Below are 19,976 nucleotides of genomic sequence, written 5' to 3' on the forward strand. Positions count from 1 at the left end.
TTAGACACTTGAAGTTAGTAGATATTCTTTAATGTGGCTCCAGTGCTCTTTGTCTTGGCACGTTGTGGTACTTTGGCACAAAATAGCATCAGGAAAGCCATATTGTCTTTGAAGATGATAGATTCTGCACACTTAATCCATTAATCTGAGCTGATGGGCTTTGCCTAGGGTAAAAATATTTCATCCTTACATAATGGTTTTCATATTAAATCGCTGAACAATACTAATTTTTCAGATGACTGCATTCAACTCCATATTTTAGATGTAAAAAATAAAGTAAGAAAGAAGGTTAACCTTTTTAGATTCACATAGTGCTTGATATATGTGCTCACACTGTCTTTAAATGAAATCATGTGGTCCTCGTAACAAACCTATGTATCTAGAACTATTAGACCCATTTTAAAGGTGAGAAAATTGAAGCACGAAGTCAAGCGGCCGGCCAGTTGTCACGCAGATAGTACATGAGTTCTACTCCTGCTGTCTGGTGCCAGAGTCCGGGCTCCAACCACTGCACTATGCTGCCTTGTGCCTCACACCAGACCACACTCCTAGTTTGCGACGATGAGCTAATAATAGAAGTGAGAATATTTAACACTTCCAGACCTCTTTTCTGGTCACTCACCAACAATTTCCTCCCCATAGACCGCATTCTAATGTTCAAAGCGAAGTTTCAGACTGAAAGTTTGATGGAGCCTTTGAGATCATAGAGCAGCACCATTGCTAGATGGGCCTGTTGCAGAATGACTTAGCGTCAATAATATTTGATATATTTAGTTAAAAGCGAAGTTGAGACATTATAATTGGGTGGTACTCTGCTTATTTTTAAAGTTTCTTTCAAGCTACAAATTCCATTTCCTACACTTATAGTACTCCAGCCCAGACTGATGAGGTCAAAATAGCTGTGCATTTTGTCAGAACAAAGGTAAAGGGGATTAATGAGGAGCCACCAGCCTCAAGCTTTTGCTCTCTGAATAATAAGCAAAGCCATCAAAGATATAGCTCCCTGACTGAAAAGGAACCAAGCAGACATGGGTACTCCTGCAACAGTAAAGGTTTTCTGTTGGTGGTGCTGTTAGTAGAAATATATTCTGTCCTGAAAGCTTTGAGATGTTGACTTGTCCCCATCCTGACCGAGAATCTCTTCTCTGTTGGTCCAAAACAGAAGGGTGTAATGGCTAATACTGATTTTTCTGGCAGGAGATAGAAAGGATAATGCATTGACAGAAAGGCAGCTGAAGGTGGGAATGCTGGAGATCCAAGACATCTGGGCATCATTAGCCATGGAAGGACCAGCCCACATGAGAGGTAGCAGGAAGGAAAAGGATATTTGGCCAGAGGGTGGAAGTCATGGCTGGAGGTAACACTGGCTTAATTTTTGGAAAAGATTTTTCTTCGAACTCTAAGATGATCTTGGAAGCCACTCATTCTTTAAGGCCCCAAGATAAATAATTTAGCTAGTATATTGCAAAAAAAAGAAAAAAAATACTAAATCTATTCATGAAGATGAGGTGGGTTTCATTGTATAATTCTTGCTGTTCAGAAAGCTTGCAAAGTTTCCCCATCTCAAGGCTCACAAAACTCGGGCTCCAATAACTTCAACAAGAGCAGTAACCTTGATATTCACCAATCTTCGGTTGCAGTCTCTTCCTGTCATGCGAAATTTTAAAGTCGAACTCACTTTTTTGGTCAGTGGAACTGGAAGAAGCAGTTTAGTCAACAACAGATAAATGTTATGAGTTATTGGGTGTTTTTTTTCCCCCTTTTTTGGAAAAAAAAATCACTTAGAATGATTTATCTTTACTCATTCGAAAGCTCTAACTACCCTAAAGAGAAAATAACCACAAATTTTTTTTCCAAAAGTGATGCAGCAACAGCTGTCTAGGAGTTATTTAGCAGTAATTTACTCTAGGCAATAGAAGAGTGATTATGCAGATACCACATCTATTAAAATGTCGTTGCAATTAAAATGTGAGAAATTTCTCAAGAGATCTCATTTAGATTCCCTATTCTGTGATTCGGAAGGATATTTTGATACTACAGATTAAATCATAAGGAGGAGAAAAAAAGTCTTTTGTACCTCTATGGTCTTAAACACTAGCAAACAGAACAGAAAATTGTTTTTTTTAATAGGTTATCATCCCACAGGCTTTCTGTATAAACAACACATTTGACCTTGCCAGGGTCCTTGAGGGTGGTGTTCGAGAGCACTTGGATAATGGAATGTGGCAGTTAAAAACATGACCTTGGAAGTCCCTTGATAGGGAGCTGAGTCTCAGCTCCCACTGCCTACCTGAGTCCTTTGCGTGTTTGAATCCTCTAAGCTACACTGTCATTTGTAAATAAGGGCCATGGTGCTCGTTCACAGGGTTATTGTCATTTGTAGAGTATCTGGCATAAGAATAAGCATTCGATCAATTTTAGTAATTGTTGTTTTAAAGATAACCCCTTCTTGTCACATTGGAGTCTCTCAATATTCACATTTACACTGGATGAAACTAAATTTTGAATTCTTTCAAGCTGTTTCTATTTCACGGGCAAAAAACCACTACCACATCAGGGAAGGCCAATGATAGATCATTATCTTATTTATTAACAAAAGATAAGGCTAAAGCAGAAGTTAGGAGAGCAAAGAGAGTTATAAAACATACAAAGTGACTCAATTTTTTAAAACTTGCTTGGAAAGCCACATATCCAAATATTAATATTAGTTAGCCTTAAATGTCCTTTATTTTCTCTTTTATACTTTTCCCCAAATTTTCTGCAGTGAACTTGTATTTTCTTACCAGAGAAAATAAAACAACAACAACAAAAAATGCTAATTTTATAAGGAAAGAAAAATAAAGTCACAGTGGATGCAGTCGATTGGTGCATGCAAGCCCAGGCTGGACCTGGGGTGTGCAGAAGTAGAGAAAGATTGTGGTGATAGGAGAAGGGGTCCCTGGAGATTGCTCTGTCCGTTTGGTGTAAGGTCCTGCAAATTGGAGCAGTCAGTATTTCAGATCTTCAGTGAAGTTTTCTATCTGCCTTATTCACCACAGTCTTGTTCTTTATCTCACTTATTCCAAGTGTTTAAATTACTCCAGCAACTGATCTGGTGTCCTGGAGGCTCTTGGGACCTCTGAGATCAGAAACACACTAAACCCTGGCTGTCCACACCTGCTGTCACCAGTCATGGCCCCCAAAATGAGAGTGAGGAAACACAGTTGTCAGGCGTCTGGAGCTCCGACTCTATTTTCGCTTAGGGAAATATATATTATATGATTTTAGATTATTTAATTAAAAATATTCATATTCTGAATCATACTCAATTTTTATTTACATTTCAGTGGCGTGAGTAATATTTCGTGGGAACAGTTAAAAAGGTTCCTAACTTTAGGGCTGCTTGATTAAATTTGAAAAAGGAATCTCAGAGCAAAAGATTTAGTCATGTCTCTTTGACTATAACTCTTATTTCAGGAATATGTATCAGAATTAATGTGTTTTTAAATTGCATTGATCAAAGTCGAATGGACGCTTTGCCCGCAGAGCTTTGAGCTTACCCATCTTGAGTTGCAGTAGAACTGAATTTTCTGTATAATTGTTTCTCTACTTAACTTTATAAGGAAACACATGTCCAAACCGAGGATAGCCCCACTTTGTTTCAACATGGTTTGGGTTTTGCAGTGTTCAAGATTTTCCCAACTCCGCACCCCTTTTTTTCCTTCCTTTTCTTTTTTGGTCTTAAAACACGCTCTTTTGGCTGGTTCGATAAGTTGTTCCTGCCAACCAGTTGCTTTTATGGTAATTGACAGCGTAGCTGATTTTTGGAACCTTAGAATCTAAAAAGGCATTTTAGCTCAGACTTTGGAGGGGCCGAGCCAAGCTACTTGCAGAGTAAGAGCTACAGCTGAGCAGAATGCAGGGCGGTCAGACCGTAAGTCTGTGCATGTTAATTAATAGCAGTGAAACGTCTGCTCTAGCTCAGAATTATGATTTCCCTCTTTTCAGCAGCGTTCAGAATCCTTCCTTCTCCTGTCGGATTGTTTCTTGAGCTACTGGATGCCACTTCTGGAGGGGAGCTGGTGAGACGACCTGTCTGCAGTGGACAGAAGTGGCACAAGCTCCTGAGCACCGGTGATGGGTCAACACCCACCACTCCTTAAATACTGACTCTTGGCTGAAAAGGCACAGAATACTTGAATGAGATAAGGGCCAGGAAGTTTATACTTCAAAGGAAAAGAGCATAAGAAAAAAAATCTTCACATTTAATGCAATTTTTTAACATAATGAGTGGGTTGTAAATTTTCTGAGTTCCCCTCAAATGATACCAGTTCTCTAAAATAACTGGGGCATTTCCCCAGATTTCATCTCAGCATAATGAATAGAAAAAAATCTCCCCAAACTACCAGATCTTTATGGCCCTTTGCTTTCCTTCAAAAGCATAAATGTTTCTGAGTTGAAGGGCCCCTGTTTGCTGTCTTCCTTCTGCTACTTCTTCTGGGAACTAAAACACACTACACTGAAGGAGGTGGCTCTTGGACTCATAATATCCTAGTGACGCAGGACAGCCCTCCAATAACAGAAACAGGAAAGCGTGCGCTTCGAGCACCACTTTACGTTTTGAACCAAAACCGCCTGGACGCAGAGAACCCCCAAAAGCTGTGGTAGTCAGCTTTTTCTTATTCGTTTGAAATCTTTGACATTGAGCCTTATTACACGCTGTTTTAGCATTGACTATTGACAGAGAAGCAAAATGTTTTTCTTTTCCTTCTTATGAAGACTTTTCCTCTGCTGCTCGGAAAGAAAACTGAGTCTATACCTAATGACACTGCACGTGCCCCTCTTGCCTTAGAAACAAAATATAGGATTCAGTCTTTTGAATCCTGCAGAGTGCATTGTTGAAATTTGTGAAACTTATTAGGAATACCAAATGGGGGATGGAGTCTGTGTTTTTTCACTTCAAAGGTATTTTCATAGGCACCAAACTGTAAAACACAGAACCCCCCAAAGAGTAAGCAGAATTTTATAATCTCACAGTTGGCTGCAGTAAACTTGTTTCTCGGTGGAACAAGTTCAAGGAGGCAGCCAGAGGGAGCATGAGCAGTGTCCGTGGGGCTGTGGGACCTTCAAGGTCACTCTTTGTCCCAAGCAGGAGCTCTCCGTGGACCTGAACTACATGCCAGCGAGTTACATGCCATCCTCCCACAGGCGGGCTCCCTTCATGTCTGGGCTCTGTAACGCATCACATATTTGCTAGCCACAGGCATCCTCCTCGTCGTCTGTGCGGTCATCACTCTCAGGTGGACCGTTCAGGTAGGGGTCCGAGTGTGGCCCCTCATGCAGTGAGACTGCTCGTTTGCGAGCCAGCGCATCGGTTACACGGTCTTTTCTAAATTGCGTTTTGTTATTTCCCTGATGTTATTTAAGCTTCATGGAACTTATTCGGCTTCTGCCAAGTCGTTCCGTCGAATAAATATCTCCATAACCTATTGCTTCACTCTGGCAACGGACTTGTTGCAATTTGTGGGCAAAATTGAGCAAAGGCCTAACTCTTTTTAAAAAATTTTTTCTCCATAAAATATCCACTGTCGTTGGCTTTCCTCCTCCTACACAGGGGCCTTGACTTGTTCTGTGTTCTGGTAGCACCTTGTCTCTGTCACGACTGAGTAAAGATGTGCCGATAACAGCACTAAACAGAGAACGATTTAATGGCCATTACAGAGACATTCACTGTCCACACACAGAGTCGCTAACACTAAATAAGATACACAGTGCTTAGAAGAGTGCCTGGCACAGAGGCAGTGATCTGTGAACTAGGATGAGCAGAGTCCTGTGAATTGAAAGTTGTCATTCATTTCCTCCATTTCCATGAAGAATTTTATAATTCCAAAATTTCCAGGAGCAGCAGTGGTGTAGTTAATTAGGCCGACCTGGTAGGAGCCAAAAGATCCAGAGGCCGACTGTCCAACTGTGCCCAGATCCACTTATTTCCCCAAAGGATCCCCAAAATGAAAGGAGACCCAAGGAACTGTTGTTCATTCGAGGCCAGGCACGCATTATCTCATTCATTCTTCCTAACGACCTTGTCATTTTTTCACTAGTTTTGTTTTGTTTGTTTGCTTGCTTTTTGTTTTGTTTTGTTTTGTTTTGTAAGCTCCCTGGGTCTCTGGGTAAGGGGTCGTGCAAAGAGCCTATAGCGACCTATTATTATCTCCTGGTCTACTCTGTAAGGGTAGGTTAATAGAATTTCCTGATTGTTCTTCACAGAGGGCATCAAAGTTTAGCTGCCTAATCGACACGTCATGTAATTATTTTCTCTTGACCACGTCTTCCCTGGGAAATCTGGCCCTGGTTGGACTGCGTTAGGATCACGTCGATGTTCTTCTCAGGTCTCTTCTAGATCCATGAGTCTCTCAGAGGCCAGAACTAGAAATTATGCTGCGCAGCCTAACTAGCCTTGAGCATCACAGAGGGGAAAAAAAAAATGCCTTCAGAAATATTGAGTTGGGGGTGGTAAAAGGAAGGGAGAAGACTGATGGCAGGAAAAGACAGCTTTCCAAAGGCCACAGAGCTAGCAGAGCGCCTGAGCAAACACTGCGAAACATTGTGTTTCACGTTTCCTGTAGGCAGCTCAGTGCTTCACAGCTGTTCGGTAATGGTAGTTGCTGCTGCCACTGCTGCTGCTGATGGTGACGATGGTTACTTAACCACTATCTAGTTTGAGAGTGTCATGGGCTGATGGGGAGTCCCAAACCCACTCTTTTGTCCTCACTCCCCTGCCATGCTGGTAGCCCCCTCTTTCCCTCCATGTCTCTATTTTTGTGTTCCCAATACCATATTCTTTTAGCCAGAGGAGCTACCCAGACAGATTTAATCAAGATCAAGAATCCGTTTCATCTTTCCTTATTCTGATGTGGTATTGGTAGACAGATATTAGCGTTCTGAGGGAGGGAGCAAATCTAAACCAAAGGTGAGAGTGCATAAGCAAAAGCTCGCTCCATAGCTTTCATTTCCTGCAGCAGCAGGATGAGTTCATTTGGAGCTGGAAGACTGGTGCCTGCTTATCCTAATATGCCAGGAAGTCCTGCGTTGCCGTCAGCATTGGATCTGTTATTCATTTGCTAACTAGCCAGAGGGAACTATTAGCCAGTCCTTTTTCAAGATGGAGGTTTGATTCCCATGAAATCATAGGATATTGAGCCAGAGGCACCCTGAAGATCTCCTAGAAACTCCCTTATTTTATAGTTAGAGAAATTGTACCCCAGACGTTGTGGCACCGTAGTCTGCCCAAAGGTACACGGCAGGTGAGTGGATGGGGAGAAACCAAAACCTGGCCCCAGGTACACAGTTCACACTCTTTTCTCTACACCATTCGCTCCTCATGAAAAGGCCCAATTTCTCAGAATAAATTTGCCTCAGAGTTTTCTGTATCTACGAAAGCTACTTTTTCTTCTTTGTTACCTGTTCTCACCTTATTCCTGCTTCTTTGCAAGAAAAAATTTTGGGGACCTTAATTTAAACTACTTTATCTTTTCAAAAAAAAACAAAGCTAATTTTTAACCGTATTTTCTGATGAACTTTTATTCCCGGTAATTCATGATGACACTCTTGAGATTAAAAAAGAAAGAAAAAAAAAAGTAATTAAATTTTTGCTTTTCTTTACAGACGCTCTGGAAAACGGATCCAATAGAGGTGACAGGTGAGCAGTGGGTTTTATTTGCCATTTGTGCTTTTCAGTGATGGCATTTTCTGCATACGCTGCAGTGAGTTTGATCATTTTCTTTCTGTTTTGCTTAAATCCAGTGCAGCTAATAGAAAGGGACCGAGCAAGGATGACACATACTGGAAGGAGATCAATGCAGCTATGGCCTTAACAAATCTTGCACAGGGAAAAGACAAACCACAGGGAACTACCAGCTGCATCATCCAGAAGTCATCACATATAGCAGAAGTAAAGACAGTCAAAGTGCCACTGGTTCAGCAGTTTTAAGAGTCTGTTGCTTTTCAGATCAATGGCTATTCTTCACGTTGGTGTTTTGTCATAAATCTTCACCATAAGAGCCGAAGCAGAAGTGAAAATGACTCCCTTTCAAACCTTTTGTTATTTTTAAATATCTTAAATATATCATTTAGTTGCTTCTATAAAAGACATATAAATTATAAAAAAACCCCTCACTTTAATCAAAAATATTAACTTATTTTATGTTACTCAAACTATGCATACAATGTCTGTGCATTGCCATTACAGTAAGTGCCTTGCTTCCCAAAATTAAGCTACAACGTGGGCACAGCAGAGCAGCTATGCCTCAAAATGACAACGCCATAATGCTTATTAGTCTGTGTTTGTCATTCCAGATGGACCTGACCATTCCAGGACTGAAACCATAATTGCCGAAAGCCCTTGAAATGTATTCAACAATTCACATGTTAAAAACTTGGAAATCTATTCAGCCCAAATGAAATGTTTCTTTTAAAAAACTTCTGCCGTATTTTAATTTGTTCAGTGTGCTTTTCAGAGTGACAGTGAGAATTTTATGCATGTGTCTTGCCTGCATATCTGATACGTTACAAACCTCCAAAATGAAAGGTGTGGTGATCACATAATATGTACATTTAAGAAGAATCGCAATGAATACTTTGTGAAGAGAAAAACTTATTCCAAGCATTACTGGAAAACATCTCAATGCCCTTTAGAATTAATTTGGATTTTTTTTCTCTAGTTTTGCTGAAGTTTTAAAAAAATGTATTATATAAATAATTCAGAATTTTCCTGTGTAGAACTAAATCTATAATTTAGTTTTAAGACATAATCTTGTTTGCATTAAAGTTCAGGTTTTTTTAATGGAAATTGTTTTTCATATGTAATGGCTAAAAACCTTTTATTTGATTCATTTCAAATTACAATTGCTGATGGGCAATTTATATTGCAATGAGAACAAGACAATGAAAGAAATGTACCTCTGTGAATATGCATATATACACATAAAATTGATTTTTAAATTTAAAACATATGGAAAACAAAACACTGAATGGTCTCTGAATTTTGCCAATTAAGACATTAAGGTAAAAATTAAGTCAAACCATGCATCAAAAAAAGAACATTTTGTTTCTAAATTGGACTATCTTTGAGTGAGAATAATCAATATTGAGAAAGAAGAATATCTTTTTTAATCAAACTATAATATTCTAATCAACTTGATGAGACTCCAAACTTGAATAAACAATGGAGCCGTCAAACAATAACAGAGTATATGTGCTACAGAAAAGTAAAAAGGATTTGACTCTTTTATGGTGGGATGTTTTTTCTGCGTATGTAATCTATTTTGTAATTTTTTTTTTTTAACTGGAAAGCATTTTTGTGAGTGTGAATGAGAGCCAGTAGTGCAGCCTTGTGGTGACATTTTTCTTTGTTTTGCAGAATGCTTTTAAAACCAAAGGCTGCTCTAGTTGATATAAGGACAGTACCAATCTTGATATAAATTGTAGGACAATTTTTCATGTAACATAGCATTTGGGGATTGGGTTTATTTAGTGTATTGAAGATGATTTGATATAAAAATATTTTGTATATATATATTTTTACTTTGTTTTCTAAATTGCTGTTTGCAGTAACAGTAAGTGCAAAGCAAGATATGTAAGTTATGACTGTATGATCAGATGAAGTATGGGTTCTTTTGGTTTACATCCTTCAGTAATTTCAGATCCATGATAAAAAACAACTGCTGAATCTTTATTAATCAAATTTGCCAAAATGAGATCAAGTCAATGAAAACTAAAGACAAGTGCTTCATTCTTTATCATACTATACTATTCTAAGTTATTCTGGTACTAAATATTTTAATAAAATTGTTTTTGTTTTGACATACTTCAGTTAGATGAATGGATGCTGGTTATTTTTTATTTGAATTAGTTGTAATTCATTTCTGCCATCTTTTTAAAAAGAATCAGCAAATTTGTTCTGTGTTATAAACTATGGATGACAAGCCAATATAGGACAGCTATTCACGTGATTTTTTTTTTAAATACCAAAGCTTGGAGTCTGGCCTATAAACACATCAAGAAGATTTTATAATTAGCACATCTTTGGCAATATCTCCAATTGCAATTACTTTTAATTTATTTTTTCTATTGCTGCTTTACCATTTTCTGGAAATCGAAGTCATCCTTTAAAAGAATCTTGAACAATGCTGAGCCAGCAGCTGAGACTCTAACTCATTTATGTCGTAGAGAAATAGAATTACCTCTATGCTTTGTTTTGCCATATGTAATCATTTTAATAAAATTAATAACTGCCAGGAGTTCTTGACAGATTTAAAATAAAAGTTAATTTCTAGACCTCAGTGATCATATGAATTTTGTTTTCCTTTGAGACTTGACCAGGTGGAGAAAGAAGCAGAACAGAAGGGTCCATTATATGCCATAATTCTCCTTAGGTTGGTAAGGGCTATGCTATGCTACGAGAGCCCCGCATCTGTGCTAGGTTTGATTTCATCACCTAAGACCACCAACCCACCTTTTAAGAGCCGAGAATAAGGGATTATGATTCTAACCATTAAAATACATAACTTTAAAATGAACACATTCACTAAATACATTCCTTCAGTGGCTGGTACAATAAGCATTATTTCTGTGTGCTATGCGCTAGAGAGAACCTTGGCTTTGAAGCTAGACAGATCTACATTGGAATCCGAGCTCTGCCACTCACTACTACAAGATCGTGACTCGGTCACTCTAGGCTTCATTTCTTCATCTGTGAAGTGAGAGGAATGAGTTAAACCTCGTGGAGTTTGCCGCAAGGTTTACAGATGATACACAATAGATAAAGTGCCTTCCAGAGTGCCTGGCATTTTTATAGGTGCTCAATAAATGGAAGGTATTATCACATAATTATGCTTCCTCTATATAGGGCTTATGTTCAAGAAAGTAGACTATAAATGGAAGATGAGATATGGGCAGTTTAAGGAAGAGCCTTGGGAAAGGAAATATATCCGACGTGGGAGACTGCAATGAAACGCTAAAAGTTGGCATCAGAGTCAGATCTTCAAGGAAGATTATTTTATCATTAGTTTTAACTTCCTGGAGAAAGGCATAAAGCACAACGAAGAGAAGAACAGACACGCCAATAGAAAACACAGCATGTGTGAGAGCTTCCTTTATTCAAATCAACAAGAATTGCTTTTCCCTCTATTCGTCCTGCATGATCCTGTTTAAGATGACTGAGAACTCAAGCCACTGTCTGTATTCTCTGCCCACTCCAAGCGGCAATGTTTACCAAACAGTGGCAACAGCCATGGTCAGCTTTTAAACTCATCCAGCTCAGTGGCACAACATCATGCAAATAATTACAGAGAATGAGAGCAAGCCACCCAGACTCTTCTGTCTGGAATAATTTAGGTTGACCATGCCATAGAGGGCAGTGTGGAGTGGTGGTCAGAACTGGGCTGGCACAGCCTGGCTTTGCCTCTTCGCTCCTTAGTGACTTTGGGAATAAAATAAGCCTTCTATATCCAGAGTTTACATCTATAAAATTTGATCTATGAAATTTACCTACTCCAAAGATCCGTTGTGCGGAGTAAGATAGTGGATACAAAAGTGCTTTGCACACTGCGTGGTACATGTTAATAGTTATTAACGTGTTCCAGATGACTCTGAAAGGCCTAATATCCCATAATTTTTGGCAATATAAATTGTGGTTTTCATGAAGCATATAAGACCCCTAGATTTTGTCAAATACATGTTATGATCTACCATCTTTGGGACTTTTTAAGCACAAAGAGGCTTTAGTCCCGTACTTATTTGAAACAATTATGATCACAATTAGGTGACTGATTGTCACACTGCAGGTAAAGAATCCTGGCTGCACCTTTTCCTAGCTTTGAGACACATCTTAGAGATAGACTAAAATTTGGTTTGGGAAGTGTGTGTATTGCAGATAATAAACTTTTTAAGATGAGAAAAAAGATTTCTGAGTTTGGAAAAACAAGCTGACGTGTTTTACACAATCTTTACACAAATAACTGGAAATTCATGTAAAAGGGAAGCTCCAAGGGGTTGGCTGAAGCCTTTGTTGGGATGGTATCATAGAGCAACTTCTCCCTCTGCTCAATTAGGATTTTATTTTTTAAAATTAATTTTCTAGTTGTAGCATTTGGATTTCTAGGTATACGATCATATTATTTCCAAATAATGAAAATTCACTGACCCTTTTTTTGATATTTATACTCTATTTCTCTTACCTTGTGGCACTGACTGACATTTCCAGAACGATTTTTAACGAGAGGTGATAGTGAGCCATCTCGTATTTCTCCATGATAATGGGTTTACCTCTAGGGTTTAAATATTATATGTCATAATAGGTATTGGTTTGAGATAGTTGTTCTTTTTCATATTTTAAGGCAATATTCTTTCATTCTTGATTTACTAAAAGATTTTATAAATGGATGTTGATTTTTTCCTAAACATTTTAAATTTAATTATAACATAGAAAACTTCACGAATCGTAAGTGTACAATTAAGCAAACTTTATAAAGGGGAATGTAATTGTGTAACCAACACCCAGGTCAAGATTTAAAAAAATATATATGTGTGTGTGTGTGTGTGTGTGTGTACATATTCATGGAGTCCCCTAAAGGTAAACATTTTACTGACTTCTGCCTATTTTTGAAATTTAAATAAAATCAGAGTTATACTTTTGTTTCTGTCTTTTTTTGTTCAATGTTATATTTGTGAGATTCATCCATTCTATTGCATATAGCAGCAATTCATTCTTTTTTATTATTATATACTGTAGTATCATTATATGAATATACCACAAATTATTAATATGTCCCATTGCTGATAGACATTTGGATTGTTTTCCATTTGGGGGACTATGACAACTACTACTGTAAACATTCTCATACATTTCTTTTGGTAAGTTTATGTATGTATTTCTGCTAAGTGGGAGTGAACTTGTTGAGTTGTGTTCAGTTTTAGTAGATATTATCAAACAGTTTTCCATAGTGGTAACATCAATTTACATCTTGAAAAGGACTGTATGAGAGATCAATTTTGCTTTGCAAAATTGCCAGTTTTTAATGTTTTAGCCATTATGGTAGATTCGCAGAGCCTTCTCATTATGGTTTGAATTAGTGTTCTTAATATTAAAAAAAATATATTAGATATATTGATATTTTTAATATTAATATTTAATTTGTGGTTTTAACATGTATTGAATATTTAGATTTCGTGCAGTGTCCATTTAAGTTTTTTGCCCATTTTTGTATTGTGTTGTCTGTTCTTTTCCTATTGATTTTGAAGTGTTCTTTTATACATTCTGGGTGCCAGTCCTTTATCAGATGTATATGTTGCACATGCCCATGTGTCTGTAGGAAATATCTTCTAAAAAAGTATCTTGTAGATATCCTGAATCTCCTTAAATGCATTTGTTTGATTCTTTATTATCAAGTTGTAATACTTCTCCTCCAACAGTTGTCTCAGCAGAAACTGCCTGTTCTGAATATCATTTGTTATTCCCCTGTGGTTGCCCAACATCAATTTTCATTACATGCTCAAGATTTTCCTCAGTTTGAAGCCCAAATCCATTGTAAGCAGTGGAAAGCCTACGAGTAGGAGTTGGGGGTAGACACGTTCAGTGATCAGGAGACAGACCACCAGAAAGCGTACCCAGAAGCATCCCCTCTGCTCTCCAAGCTGCCTAACTGCAAAAGCAGGAAGAACTCAGCCAATTGCTCAGCAATCCCACAGTGTTCTGAGGGTCAGGACCTCACTCCATCTAGGCTGCCTCTTCTCAGAGATCCCTGTATTTTTACAAGCCAGACTTTCTCTAGGAACTTAGAATTCGATGCTCACCTTGGGGTTCTCCTTTACAGTTCTCCAAGTCTAGTCCGGACAGAGAGAAACAAACAAATGATTCCCTCCCTGTGTCCCTCCCTTCTCTCTCCCTCACTCTCTTCCTCTCACTTCCTTGCTCTCTTCCCTCACAGGACCAAGTCCTTCCTCAGCTCCACAGGCTCTGGCTGATAGCTCAAGAACAGCTTTCCTGAGGAGATGAATTGAAGCCCGCAGTGAAGGGCAGGCAGCTGAGATTTACATGTGGGGCTGCCATTTCCCAGCCTCTATTTCTTGAGTTACATGCTTTAAGTACCACCCGTTAAACCCTCGATATGAAAGATGAGGTAACCAGAACTCTTACACTTCCTCTCATTCTCACATGCCGTTTTAACAACCTTCTTGCTAATTTTACATTGTCTGTATTTATGCTACTTAAATGATTCTCTGAAGCCATTACTTTCACAGTTACTAAAAATGAGTTTAACGCTTACTGTGAGTCCTTTCATATACTCCTTCCCCTACCCGAGTTCTCTATTTTAATTTATCTTTTGATTAGATGAGTGTTGTCATAATTTTTTTTTTTAAAGATGAGCTCATAAATGCCGTATTCCCTCGGGTTGAAGCTGTCTTCTATTCCTTTATACATTCACAATAACCTAGATAGGTACCAGTCTCGGGTCTCACTTCTTCCCTCGGAATTTTTGTTACTGCTGCACTACTAACTGACTAGTCAGAAAGTGTTGTGATGCCAGCATTATATTCCCACCAATATACTAGTTAGTATTTGTTTTTTGCCTGATTCCATACAATTTTTTATTTATGCTTAATGTTCAGTAATTTAGCCAGATGTGTCTCAAGGTTATTCTAGAGTTATTCCAGATGTGTCTCAAGGTTATTCTGTGTCTTCTGCATCTACAGACTAAAATCTACTTTATTTCTTATAGCGAAATTATTTAATTTCCCTTTTTCTGTTCTTGTCCTTAATTTTGCCAATTTGCCATATTCACTTATTCGATTATTACTTGTTTTGTATCTATACTCTGCCAGGTACTTTGCTAGGTGTTAGGTATCATAATATATACAAACAGAGCATAGTAGAATTCCAGTTATAGCCAGCCCCTGTGTCAGTCTTTCATATCTATTTTTAGCAGTATCAAATTTTCTTGTTGTTGTTTCGCAACTCTGTTTTGTTTTGTTTAAATTATCTTCTATTTCTTTCTTGCCCTCAAGAGGCTTACTTATCATTCTCTCCTCTGTGATAGGGATATCATTTATATCCTCTTCGAGTTTGCTTTTCACAGTGTATTTCCTCTTTACTTTCTTTGAATATACAGAGTAATATTTTTTTCAGAAACATTCTCCTTTTCCTGGAAAATTTCTTTTCATGCAGGTTCTTTATTTGCTTTTTGCTTGTTATGTCTGCTTTTCTCCTTTTTGAGAATTGTATACAGATCCCATTTTTTTTGTCCTTTATACTCACTATTACTCTTTGCTCAAGAATGGGTGCGGGGGCGGGGAGGGCACAGTATCCCTGGCGGTTACAGTCTCGGTATGTGCTTTAGAGCAACACCGTGCTTGTATTTCTCCTCAAATCTGCTCTGTGTCTCCAGGATGGGCCGGTCTCCTGGAGAGACTCATAGTGAAATATGGTCGCTCTTGCAGATTACTTTTTTGTTCGACCGACTCAGGCGGGCCTGGCTCACTTCTAGACCATCTCTTGATAGAACAGAGAAAGTCTCGTAGCTCCACTTCCTTTCTAGTTCTATGTTATGAAACGGAACTCCCACTGGGATTGAATTCCCCTTTCCTGTGGACTGCTCATGACACAAGTGCTTGTCTTTCTAAGTAAGAGATTATTAATTGGCTATTTTAGAATTTTGTTCCCCTGCTTGAGATGTCAGAGGTATGCATCACCTTTTACATGTTCCCTCAATTTGGTCAAAATATCACTGCACACAGCAGATATTCTTCATAATCTGTGGTTGGGTCCAAGCCAAGTTTCATCAAAGATGGACTTTGCCCTATATTTTTCTTCTTGTCGGTACTGATAAGAAGCAAAGGGAGTAAGTAGAACTGCGCTACCATTTTCTACCAAGAGTCTCAGGGGAAATTACATTCTTAATATTTTTCTTTGTTGTGGTCTTATATATATCTTTTTCGTACCTTTCCTAGATTTTCACAACTCTCTCTCTCTCTCTCTCTCTCTCTGCTTGACAATATCATGTTACCTAGAAATGATTTCCTCCTTTAGCCTCAGTCTTGCCTTTCCTAGTGAGTCATAAGACCCCATGAAGTCAATAATGAATGGAGTGGCTATGAAGAAGTGATAACCCCTATTTCCTGTTCATTTTCTCACAGGCGGTTAAGCTTAAATGTGTGCTATAAAATCTCTTCAACCAACAAGCCCAACCATTTATCACTACAGTCTTAACTACCTCTGCTTTTTGGATATCTTAACTCCCCAAAGGACTGTCAATTTAACCATAACTACCTAACAACTGCCAAGCCTCACTTTATGAGCTGCTGTTGAGAGTTTAGCTATTTAAGGTTGATTTTTTAAAATTTTTATTGGCACTTCATGGCATTTGCTTGATTTACAGTGCTTGCTTGCTGTAAATAACTACAAATTAGGAACATTTCTTTCTCTTTAAGGTGTAGGTGAAGATTAAAATGAGTACCGAATTGTCTTTCTCCATGTATTTAACTCCTTGCCGGGTCAGCCTTCCAAGTTCATGCAACCCAAAAGGTCGAATGTGGTCAGTGCTTGATGGGGAGGAGACCTCCATGGAAAATGACTTCATGCATCTCATCAAGCACTCTGTTTTTGCAAAGATATCCAAAGTGGGAGAAATCTAGTGGTTAAAAAAGAGTTATCAAATGTTTTTTGGCCATAAGAAGGAATGAAATTCTGACGCGTGCTACAACATGGATGAATTTTGAAGATATTATTGCTAAGTAACATAAGCCAAATACTAGAAGACAAATATTATATGAGTCCACGTAAGTGAGGTACCTAGAATAGGTGAATTGATAGAGACAAAAAGTAGATTAAAGGTCGCCAGGGACTGGGGGAGGGAGGATGAGGAGTTACTGCTCAAGGGGCACACAGTTTCTTTTAGGGGTAATGAAGTTTCAGAAATAGACAGTGGTGATGGCTGTACAACATCATGAATGTAATTAATGCCACTTAATTGTAACTCAAATCATTTACATGGTTTTTAAAATAGATATGTATTACTTTGTATATTAAAAAAACGATGCCCGGAAGTAACTTCAGGAGTTTCACTTCCTCTGCACTTACCTCTTCCGAGGGAACTGTGAGTAAAAGCTCATCCTGTGGGTCCTCCGCATTCAGGATGCCAAGACCCCGTGCCTGGGTTTGGGTGGATCTTTCTCCTTCACCCTCCAAAGTTTCTCCATTCGTGGTCCTTCCTCCTGAACGGGTCAACGGTCCGACCCCAAGTCCCTCTACCTCACTTCCCAAGCTGAGTGACACTCCCTTCAGCAGTCCTCCCTGTCTCCAGAAGGTGGGTGTGGCAGTGTGAACCAACACTGGCTGAGATTTAACAAAACACACTCACTCATTCTGTGCCGGTGCAAAAATCTTCTGTGCAGAGGCCACCAGGGCTCCTCGCCCTCTGCAGCCCCTCGGGAGAAATGGAAGGGACCTCAGACAGAGCAGTTGGCCTGCTGAGTGACCGTGGCTATGAAGAACAGCAGCCTCGCCTCGGCTGTCTGCTAGGGAAGCAGGCAAGATCACTGAAATCAGGGTTCTAAATCGCCAGGTGGGCTGGTGACCAGTTTGGTTTCTACCTTTGCCCTAAATCCTCAAACCAGGTGGGCCAGTTTGCTAGGGTTTCACTGCCAGAAGCAGGGGGCACGTATAGACATGTGGCAAGAGCAGGGGCACCAGAGTGGCCACTTGGCCCAACTCAACAAAATGGAGAAGCACCTCAACCAGATTTGAAGAAGGATTGCTCCTTTTTCCAAAACGCTATAGAAGCAGGGTCAGATACTGCTGGGAAAAACAAACAAACAAACAAACAAACAAACAAACAAAAACAATTACCAGGCTAGGGGCTAAATCTGCCAGAATAGAAAAGAGAGTTAGCCGCCTGATGTAGTTAACAGGGAAGCCTCCCGTTTGTACAGTCGCCTCTCTGTAGCTTTGCGTTCGCATCCGCAGATTCAACCAACAAGTGGTTTGGTCCAGGGTTGGTTGAATCCGCAGATGAAGAATCCAAGGATGCAGAGGGCTGACTGGGGACTTGAGTATCCCTGGATTTTGGTATCTGTGGAGTCCTGGAACCAATTCCCCTCGGATAGCGAGGGAATACTGTATACAAAACACTAGTGACTAGACAGAGGTGGGCAGAATAGAGACCTGTGCAGAAGCCAAGGCAAAACTAAAATTTAGGAAAAATCCTCATTATTTTAGGAAATTGGCCATTAAGTGGATTGATTAGTGAATCTGCTATCGTAATTGGAATCCGTAGCCCTATGACTCCCTGTCAGAACAAACCTTGGTTCGTATAAAGCTTATATTCAGATTTCTTAGAAAATAGCCTTTATTACACAGACACAGCAGGAGAGAGAAAACATGCCAATATACGTATTAAAGATTTTATGTAGTCATGACAAATAATTCCAGGTTCCAGGGAACACAGAGTTTAATTGCATGTATCTGCTTAAATTTGCTAGAAATCATCAAAGGCACTTTCACGTGAGCAGGTGAAGGTGGCAAGAAACAGTGTCAGAGCTTCCGACTCAGCGTGGACCAGCAGAGGCATGAAATGCAGGAGCATGAAGGGGCTGCCTTATTAGCCTAAGAAAAACATCATTAGGAAGGAAATCCGCTACTGAAAACTCTACCATCATATATCATGCAACCCAAAGCCAAATACATTGGAAGGTTTTTGTTTATCCACTGTCTGGAATTTTCCATACTTTTGCCATTGACCAATGGAGAAACAGCCTCAGCTTCGGCTGGCTCATTAAGGCCTCTGAGAAAGGAGCCAGTGGACTTAGCATCTTATCCCGGAGGGGAGGCTCCTGATCACGTTAAACCAGAACAGAGCTGACTGCTTCCTGCACTGCACTCTTAGTTCAAAGTGTAGCTGCACTACAGTATCTGGAATTACATTTGCTCTCTTTTCTGCCATGTTGTCCCCAGAAATACCCTATACGAGCATGTGATTACTCTAACAAGGCCCCATACTTTCGTTTTATTTTCTTCTATTCAATTCTTTGCCCACCCCTTCCTCCCCTACACCTTTTTCTCTCGCCTTTTTCGTCCTTATGTAGCTACTTGGCAATTTGTCTCTGAATCAAAATCAGTGCCTTGGTGATAAAAACAAATACAACAAATTCAGTGCCTTGGTGATAAAAACAAATACAACACTCACAAATTCAATAGCTCAGGTGTGAAAACTTTTTTTCTGGAAACTCCTCTTTACTATATTTGGGTATCTCGTTGAATGAAAATGACAGGAGAATGCCGTGTTTCAATATGATTTTACTGTTGAATCTACAAGGGTTGGATGACACTTCCATTGGTAGGTGGAGTCTCGCTGGAAAAATGGAGTGATTTGTGGGCCAGCTTCTTTGAGAAAGAAGTTTGAGCTTCAAAAAAGAAATTGGAACCAAGAGTATCGACCAAGCTGGGTGTGAAAGAGGGTTCAGCTTTTTTCGGTCTGGACAGCGCAGGGTCCAATGTCCAGGGGACCACTCCTAAATGCTGGTTGTTAAATATGGCATTTTCAAACCGAGACCTAGAAAAGAAAGTCTCAGGACAAGGCTGGTATCCCACATGCAGCTGTGGTCTTTAGGCCTCAAGCTCTACTTTGCAAGGCAGACTGCCTCTATTTTCAGTGTTTTCCACGTTTATTTTCCCTCGGTTGTACCCATCCATGATTAAATAATTTTTCTCAGGGAGTCAAGGAGATGCAGCTTTTTGTCAAATGTTTAGGTCTGAGTATCTTAAAGATGTGATGTGTTCCTGAGACCAGCATGACCCTATGAAGAAGAGTCTAAGGGAGGGACAGACTTGGAGTTTCTCTCAAAAAAAGAAAGTCCCCTTCTAATGCTAATTGAGTGTGTCTTGGCCTTAATTCACTATGGAGTTTGGTGTTTCTTTTGCCTTTTCCTGGCCAATTCACTTAATG

General features: G+C 39.3%; 1 protein-coding gene across 5 annotated transcripts in view; it reads left to right on the forward strand.

Moving 5' to 3' along the window:
* Nucleotides 1-10,318, forward strand: part of MKX (mohawk homeobox) — a 63,275-nt gene extending 52,957 nt beyond the window's left edge. Inside the window, exons 6-8 of one of the 5 annotated variants that reach the window (XM_011369510.2) lie at nucleotides 7,645-7,678; nucleotides 7,783-7,930; nucleotides 8,335-10,314. In XM_011369510.2, the coding sequence (XP_011367812.1) occupies nucleotides 7,645-7,678; nucleotides 7,783-7,930; nucleotides 8,335-8,367 (215 nt within the window). In that variant the 3' untranslated portion in view covers nucleotides 8,368-10,314. Of the gene's footprint in view, nucleotides 1-1,197; nucleotides 1,377-7,644; nucleotides 7,679-7,782 lie in introns of those variants that run through there. The other 4 variants (XM_023536169.1, XM_011369507.2, XM_011369511.2 and 1 more) reach the window with 4 other exon arrangements.
* Nucleotides 10,319-19,976: the final 9,658 nt, after the last annotated feature.

Source organism: Pteropus vampyrus, unplaced genomic scaffold (genome assembly GCF_000151845.1).
Source record: "Pteropus vampyrus isolate Shadow unplaced genomic scaffold, Pvam_2.0 Scaffold150, whole genome shotgun sequence".
NCBI classification, from domain to species: domain Eukaryota; kingdom Metazoa; phylum Chordata; class Mammalia; order Chiroptera; family Pteropodidae; genus Pteropus; species Pteropus vampyrus.